The following is a 9,295-nucleotide window of genomic DNA, read 5'->3' as shown; positions in this document are numbered from 1 at the left end:
AAGCATCGTTCTCATATGATCTAGGTATTGAATACTCTCCGACACTCATACAATGCTTGGTGATTTCTAACATATTTTATGTTCTAGGTATTGTTTTCATATATTTGTGTGTATATCCTGTGTTATTCCCTTTTATTGGGTCTGATTTTGTTCCTGGACAATATGGCCATGTCAAAACGACGCGTGGAGGAATGGTGTTGAAATTGATGGAGCCAGGGGTACTCGGGTAGCATACCGGCGACGAGCTGGTCGGGGGAAGGAGCTCGGCCGACATACAAAACGGGCTAGAGGGAGATGGGGGCGGTGTGGGCGGCTATGAGACGACGAAATGAACAAGGTGGGGCTCTTGGTATTTATTAGCGAGTAGAAGGGGTACGGGTGGCCAGGATAATCCTTATCCGAGCGGGGTTCTACGGTCGCTATGGCCATGTAGAAATGTTATGGTTTTGAATGGTACTACTTCATCTCCCTTACAAGTTACCTACCGATGTCCACATTAGCTTCAAACATGGTGTGCAGTTGGAGCTTGTAGCTAAGGAGGGTTTTAACACACATGGGTGGCGGGCTGGCGGCATAGTCTACAGGTAGGACCTCGACCATCCCCGACATAGGCATAGTTTTGTATCATACAATTTTACTTTTGTCAGTATGTCTTTTTTTACATTGTTTGTGTTGGTTGTGGGCATCCTAGTCATGCAGATGTCGATTATATACTCATTATGCTTTGTATCCTCTTGAAAAATCATGAGTTAATAAAATCAACATTTATAAAATGAAATCAATATTTTTGAGCTCTCTGAAAACGGAAAAAACAAGGAAACAGGCATGCTATCTTTTATTTACCGACTTTCGAGCTAACACTAGTCTTCCTTGTTGTCACTACTAATACGTTAGCTATGAGCATTGTGAAAGCATCTTATTTTCTTATTTTCTCCATTTTCTTCCTTTTTCAACTATTTCTATTTCCGTTCATGTTTTTACTTTTTTTTTGTTATTTATAAACACATGAACTCTCTTTCGTAAATATTGAATATCTTTCCGATATATATAGACATGTCTAAACATTTCATATAAATCTATGAACTTCAAATACAGATTTTTTTTAATACATGAGCATATTTTGTTTGCAAGAATGTTGCAAAAAAATTGAGTTGAACTTTCTTATATGTACATCAACATTTCAACTGGGGTATGTGAGGCGAATCACCTGTGGTTGAATGGTTAGAAGGATAGTAGTATTCCCGGCCCATCAGAGTTGAAGTCCTATACTTTACATTGGTGCTCGTATTTTCTTGAATTTATTTTAGGCCTTCCGGTGATGTGCATTCAGTGGGAGGAGACGTTCCCGTTGACAATGAAGGCGTCTGTGGTGACTTATCAAATCTCAAGATGATATGTCGGCTAAGCCTCTCGGAGGTGCTCATAGGGGTAGGGTGTGCGTGCGTGTGTTCAGGGGGAAGAGTGTATGCTCGTGTATTTGAGCGACTTCAATTGTAATGTGTTAAAAAAGGGGTATGTGAGTATTTTCCATTTGTTTATATTAATGTATGTATGGGTTAATGGACCTTGCTAATGGGCTAATTGACCTTGCCGTCACAAAAGCTATGGCTTAATGGACCTTGCCAATGGGCTGGCCCATTCAAATGTCTCAATGCGCTTAAGACCGACTTTAGGCTGCTGCCCAAATGGGGAGCGCCTATACAGCGCGGTACGCGCCCACAGCCATGGGAGCGCGTACCCTCCCTGCTTTTGAATATAATTAATATAAAGAGCTTTCCCGAAGGGGTATGTGAGTACCCTCCCATCTGCGGGGCGGGGAGCCCCTTGTTTTTCTAGCCTTTTTTCTGTTTTTAGCTTTATTTTGTTTTTAAATATAATTAGTATTTCAGAAAAAGTTACAAATTGTCCAATTATTTGTGGATTCAAAAATTGTTCACAATTTGAAATTTTTTCAGGAAATGATAAATTCTCAAGGATTCAAGAAATGTTCGCAATTTCAAAAATAATGTTCATGTATTCAAAAAAGTTTATAATTTAAAAAAATGTTCACGATTTCAGAAAATTGTTCATGATTTCATAAAAAGAGAAACAGAACATTAAAGAAAAGAGAAAATTAAAAATGTTCACGATTTCGAAAAAATGTTCATGATTTCAGAAAAAAAATTCACGATTTCAAAAAAAGAGAAACAGAACAGTAAAGAAAAGAGAAAAAAATGTTGACGATTTCAAAAAATGTTCATGATTTCAAAAAAATGTTCATGATTTCAAAAAAAAAGAAACAGAACATTAAAGAAAAGAGATAAATAAAAATGTTCACGATTTCAAAAAAAAATTCATGATTTAGAAATAATGTTCACAATTTCAGAAAAAGAGAAACATAACATGAAAGAAAAGAGAACAAGAAAAAAATTAATCAGAAAAGGTAAAAAGAAAAAGGAAATACAAAATAAAAAACCGATAAAAATAAACAAGAAAAAACCGGTTCTGGGAGGGTTCTAGAACCTTCCCAAAACCGGTGGGGAGGAATCCCTATATGGGCCGGCCCAAAAAGCTGCAGACGCTCAGGGGGGTACGCGCCCACTCGCTAGGGGGCGACCAACGCGCCGTATAGGAACCCTGCCCCAAATGTATCATTATTGTACTCTCTACTACCAAATTACGGAACCGGTTGATATTTTGGGCCCACGCCTAGGCATTTCACAAAGCCCATTTTTGCAGATGGGTATTTGGTTAACGACGTTGTGACCAGAGTGAGCACGCGGAATCATGTTGCAGTAATTAATCATGTGGCAGGCATGATTGCCACCGTTTGCTTAGCTTACCTTCATTAGCTGGATCGATGCACCTTCGGTGCTCAATCTAGTTTGTATATCCTAATCTTAATTTGTACTCCCTTCGTTTTGATTTACTCTACATATTAGATTTGACTGAAGTCAAACTTCGTAAAGTCTGACCAACTTTATAGAAAACGGTATAAACACTTACCTTAAAAAATCTATATGATGTGAAGGTACATTCAATAATGTATGTAATGCTATTGATTTGTTATTGTGTATGTTAATATTTTTATTTATAAACTTTGTCAAAGTTTACAAAGCTTGAGTTTGACCAAAGCTAATACGCGGACTAAATAAAAACGGAGGGAGTACTGCCTACCTACAACACTAAAGACTGGATTATATTACAACCTCGGAGGGTCTCGAACTTGGACAGATCATGTGCTTAGATCAAAGAACTTGATACATAATCCAGGAGTGATCACGCGGAATCGTGTCAGGCATGATTGGCACTGCTTGCTTAGCTAACCTTCATTAGTAGGATCGATGCACCTTCGGTGCTCAATCTAGTTTGTATATCCTGATCTTAATTAGTACTCCCTCCATTTTTATTTACTCTGCATATTAGATTTTATGTTGGTCACTGAAGATGATCAGAAGTACATTGCTTTTGTCAAGAAAAAGTTGAGTGAGCAATTGAAGATGTCAGATTGATTTTCTTTCAGTTATTTTATGGGAATTGAGGTTGATCAAACTAATGATGGTTACTATCTCTCTCAGCATCGCTATGCACTCATCTTTCGGTGGGCTTACTACTTATATGCTTTCAATAGTTATCCTCCCCACACTTGGCTACCTATCGTTTACTGTAGGACTGAAGTCAAACTTCGTAAAGTTTGACCAACTTTATAGAAACCAATATAAACATTTACCTTAAATCTATATGATGTGAAGGTACATTCAATAATGAATCTAATGATATTGATTTGTTATTGTATATATTCATACTTTTGTTCATAAACTTTATCAAACTTTACAAAGCTCGAGTTTGACCAAGGGAGTACTGCCTACCTACAACACTAAAGACTGGATTATATTACAACCTCGGAGGGTCTCGAACTTGGACAGACCACGTGCTTAGATCAAAGAACTTGATACATAATCCAGGAGTCAGTAGTAGATCAAGTGCATCTCTTTTGTTGCATTGCAGTGGGTTGATTTTGATGAAACACGAGGTCTTACTGCAAATGCTCCAGATTAAATGTATGGACTACGGGTTTATTTTGAAGAAATGTCTTTTTTTTTTTGGGAAATGTGACAGCAACTCATCTTCCAGGCAAATCGTATCCTCAATTTTCTATCCAGCGGTCCAAAATCAAGGGGAGCAATGGGTGCACTGATAGCCTTATTTCAACGGATACGTTCTCATCCTTTTTTTAGTCACCGATACGTTCTCATCCAGTGGTGCCCTTATTACTCTCAGGTCGAACTACGTAATTCGTGGATCTTCTGAGCCCATGTCGGCATTTCACCAAGCCCATTTTTGTCCATGTCCATGATGACACCTCATGCCGCATGCGTGCTGTTTTTCTCTCTTATCGAATGCAGATGGTTTTGGTCAAGGCGCCATGACCAGAGTGAGCACGTGTAATCGTCTCGGAGTTGTTTGCTTAACCTAACTTAATTAGCAGGATCGATGCAGCTAGCCAGGTACCGTCGGTGCTCGATCTAGTGCTATATATAATCCTCATCTGTACTGGCTACCTGCAAAGTTGGAGAGTGGGTTATATTATGTATTTCCAAAAGTCTACATGCATGCCACCATGCATGCACGTGATGCACGGATACTTGCATACCGTAGCTTCCCGGTTACTGCGCGCGCATGCTCCCTCCATTATTCCAACTAACTCCGGTTAATTATCTCAACTCTGGTTAAGTAGACGCGGCTACTTCGCTTATAAAATGGCAGCACCTTGGACGTGAGGATGCCACACTCCCACTCACAAACTCACAAGCCTACTCACAGTGCACAGCACAAGCTAACTAAGGTAGCATCATGGCGGCGTTGAGCAGGGCAGCGATGGTGTTGACCATGATGGGCCTCGCTGCCACTTCAGCCCTTTCACAGCCGTCGTTGATCTCCATGACCACCGATGTGCCCCTTCCCGACGGCCTGTCCTACGACTTCCACGCTCTGTCCTGCACTAACCTGCAGAACATGGTGCGCGACGCCGTGCAAGGAGCGATCGCAAGGGATGCCGGTGTCGTCCCTGGCCTCCTCCGCCTCTTCTTCCACGACTGCTTCCCTCAGGTATTGTTGATGGCCTTGTATAGACATAAAAGGTATTTTTGATAGTGGCCTTGTATAAAGGAATGGAGGGAGTACTATATTTAACAATAGTACTACTCCCTTCTTTCCGGTTTATAGGGTTTATCTCAAAATTTTAGTTTTTCCATTTTATAGGTCTCAATTTGGTTGTTTCCCATCACATGTTCAGATTTCAAGGTGCATTAAATCATTGCATGCAAGTACTAAGATAAAATTGACCAATGCATGTAATTTATGCATGCATGCATTGCAATTAATGCATTGGTAAACATACTTTTTTAAGAAAAACAAGAGCATTAATTTGGGTGCTTTTGCAAACTCCAAAAGGTATTCCACCACTCGGTTGGCGAGATTTTTGAATTGAGCCTTATAAACCGAAAAGGAGGGAGTACTATACATGCACTTATTAATTTGAAAAGTGTCACGTCCATCCTGCTAGTGGCTGAACTTATTTCGTGCATCGTGATCGTGTAGGGCTGTGACGCGTCCATCCTGCTAGACAACGGTGAGCGGAACATGCCTCAAAACGGTGGGCTTAGGAGGAGTGTGCTCGATCTCATCGAGAGCATCCGTGCAACCGTGCACCGTGCATGTGGGCCCATTGTGTCATGCGCCGACATCACCAACCTCGCCACCAAGGAGGCCATCATGCAATCCAGGCTGCCAGGCTATGATGTGCCGCTCGGCCGGCGGGACAGCCTCACGCCCGCTACGGCCCAACAAGTCGGGATCCTGCCCGGGCCCGACTTCAACGTCCAACAACTCGTGAGAACCTTCGCCGACCGCGGGTTTGACAAGATGGACCTTGTCGCGCTCTCTGGTGCGCACACCGTCGGCAAGGCCAGCTGCGGCAGCTTCAGGAACCGCGCCGGGGAGAACGTCGACTTCGTCCGCACACTCCAACAAGTCTGTGCCAGAAACCCTGGCCACTTGCAGGACCTCGACGTGACCACCCCTAACACGTTCGACAATAGGTACTACAACAACCTCCAGGTGGGCAGAGGAGTGCTCAACTCCGACATGGCGCTCACCCGCGACGGGGAGACCAAGAACTGGGTCAACAACTTCGCCGGGAACCAGGGGTGGTTCTTTAGCCAGTTCAGCACCTCCATGAGGAAGCTCGCGCATTTGCCAGGAGGAAACATCGGCGAGATCCGCAACAATTGCTTCAGGCGCAACGGGAATGGAGAATCTGTCATCCTCGCGGCTGAGGTTTTTGCCGCCTTTGCTTGATAGATCAGATCGACCATTGCGTTAGCGCCATCGACTGCATGTATAATCAACGGCATGTCATGCCATGCATGTAATAAGAGCTTGCTACATAGCTTATGTTTTGCTTGATTGCAAATAGCATATGGCCACGTAGCATAGAGCCACTAGGCAGGGCCCCTGTATCGTTTCAGTTCACCAACTATCTTAATTTCCTTACTTTAACTGTCATTATCCTTTGTGTCATGGAAAGTTAATTACAGTCAGCATGCTCGATCCATTACCGATGTCTTTGCTCCCTGGGTCAATGAACTGTAATTACTTCAACAAGTCCGCTTAATTGCCTCCAACTCAGGTTAACTAGAGCCAGCTGCCTCTGTTATAAAAGGGCAGCATCTTGGACGTGAGGAAGCCACACCCTCATTCACAAGCTACCGACAGTGCACATCACAAGCTAAGGTAGCATCATGGCGGCGTTGAGAAAGGCAGCGTACTGACCTAACGTAGAATTTTCCAGCAAAGGCAATTTGCCATGGCTCGGAAGGTGAATTTGCAAAATAAATGTAAAAAATGCCACCTAAATGAAGCTGGCCGAACTATTTTGATAATGCAAATGAAAATTTCCAGAAGATTTGCCATTCGAGTTGATCGAACTATTTTACGGTTTGCTCACAATGGCAATTTTTTTAACATTTTAATTTGTAAAAGAAAAAGCATGGCAAGAATATTCTAGCAACATCTCTGATACTGCCCACATGGAAATATTATAGAATTGCCATGGCAAATATTTATGTTCAGAATTTGCCATGGCAAAAATTACCACTGAAATATAAGAATGAACAATAGAGAAAAAAATATGAACAAAAAATTGCCCTGGCAAATTCATATTAAAAATTTCCATGCTATTTTAATTTAAATTTCCATGTTGCATGAGAGGTTTGCTGTTTATGTAAAATAACACAAATTATGTAAAACAATTACACGGCAGATGTATATTAAAATTTGCAATGGTGTTTGAAATAAATTTGCCATGCTTTGTATGACAATTGCCATGGAAAGATAGAGTGAACAGTATGAACACATATTATAAACAAAATTACCAAGGCAAATTAATATCAAAATTTTCCATGGTATTTAATTAAAATTTCCATGTTTTGTATGAGAAATTTGGCATGTATGTAAAAAACACAAAAAATGAAGAAAATTGTCATGGCATATGAAAATTAAAATTTGCCATGGTGTTTTTCTATAATTCTCATGCTTTCTATAAGAACCATGGCATATGCAAACTAAAATTTGCCATGTTGTTTTAGCTATAGTTGCCATGGTGTTTTGCCGTGTATGTAAAAAACACAAAATTTGAACCGAATTGCAAGGAAAATGGCAAGATTGGAATAGTGCATGCAAAATGAAATTACAACCCTATGTAGATTATGCCAAAATGATCCTATCCCTCAATGGAAAAATATGTACAAGAATGTATTTGTATAATGGGAAAGCGTATGTATGACGCCAAAAGATGGCTGCCCACTATGATGGAAATTTTTTTTTTGTACAGATAAATTGAGGAAAAAATCGTGGTATTGGAAAAAAGAAGGGCTAAATTGCCAAGGCAAAATGAGCGGAAAAAAAAACTATGCACAATATGCCTATGTTGGTAAAAAAAACTACTTTAATCATGGCAAATATATATTATCAACACAAAAGCTTAATCATCTTCTTTGCTTGCACCTAGATGTAGTATTCAAACCCCTCGGTCTTCTTTTCCTCTTTCGTGTCATGCATTTGATGCATACCTCCTCCTTCTTCGTCATGATATATTCGAACCTCTCCATCATCTTGGCCGTCGCACCTTCTCGCTTCTCCTTCTCCTCCTCCCACTTCCTCCCCCGCTCCTAGCCATCCTTTTGACGAGAGCAATGTATTCTTTTATTGGCTCACCATCTTCATCTACATTGTCCATGGCAGCGGCTTTGAATAAATTGGCAATGACATTGAGCCACTTGGGGTGCACATTCAAGTTCAACCAACAATGCATGAAGAGGAGTGCTTCTTCTCCGTCCTAATGAACAATATGCAAGCATGAACGACCTAGAAAGAAAAGAGGTGTTTAGAAAGATGCATATCCAGCCAAATGACCAACACATTGAACATATCTAGCCAAATGACCAACACAAGTTGCATATCCAGCCAAATGACCAACACATAGAGCATATCTGGCCAAATGAACAACACATATAGCATATCCAGCAAAATGATCAACAAACAGAGCATATCCACAAAATTACCAACACACATAGAGCCATAAAAACTTACAATCACTTGGAGTAACGTGCCACTTGGCCACCAAATTTGCAATTGTTTGTAAAAGCTGCAATACTTGCTCGTGGCGCGACTGCCGGTGAAAACTGCGCCGACTTCCATCATAGAGGATGATGGCTACATATTTGACATCATTTCCTTGTCGAGGCATTGTTGTTGCAGTTTACGTCACCTTGCTCGGGCTATTTCGGGGGAAACCCTAGATCTGGGTCACTCGGATCATACGATGATGATGCCTTCGGTGCCATTCTCCCTCCTGGGGGCATCGTTTTGAAATAGGTGCTGGCTAGAGGGGACAAGAGATGGAGCGGCGATGCATCTACAATATCGACGACAGTCGGTCTCGGCGGTGTGGCGCAGTGGAATACATGGATCAACCCAAAGTCATGTTGCTGACTCAGTATTTGTTTTGTTAGCCTCTGCTGAATAATGTAATAAAGACGGATATGTCCATCGCTCGATGCAGAACCCGGGGATTATCCTTCTTTTCAAAAAATTGGTATATCGTAATATCATTAGTGGCGCCATATGGTAATGTGCAGGGGCGGAGGCAGGATTGGAGCTTAAACAGGACCGAACATCATGATTCTCACTTAAAGGGGGCCAAGAAAGCTAATTTTGTCTAAACGTCATGTCTAAACTAGCCTTAAATACAAAA

At 41.3% G+C, this 9,295-nt stretch overlaps 1 protein-coding gene across 1 annotated transcript; it reads left to right on the top strand.

Annotated features, from left to right (window-relative positions):
• The first annotated feature begins 4,782 nt into the window (after positions 1-4,782).
• LOC119366554 (peroxidase 2-like) lies at positions 4,783-6,549 on the top strand. The gene is made up of 2 exons (XM_037632309.1): positions 4,783-5,088; positions 5,581-6,549. Exons 1-2 carry the CDS (start codon positions 4,834-4,836, stop codon positions 6,337-6,339), a joined length of 1,014 nt encoding a protein of 337 aa, XP_037488206.1. The 5' UTR covers positions 4,783-4,833; the 3' UTR covers positions 6,340-6,549.
• The last annotated feature ends 2,746 nt before the right edge of the window (positions 6,550-9,295 follow it).

The sequence above is a fragment of the Triticum dicoccoides genome, chromosome 2B (assembly GCF_002162155.2).
Source record: "Triticum dicoccoides isolate Atlit2015 ecotype Zavitan chromosome 2B, WEW_v2.0, whole genome shotgun sequence".
Taxonomy (NCBI): Eukaryota; Viridiplantae; Streptophyta; class Magnoliopsida; order Poales; family Poaceae; genus Triticum; species Triticum dicoccoides.
This window is presented reverse-complemented; position numbering and strand designations above follow the sequence as displayed.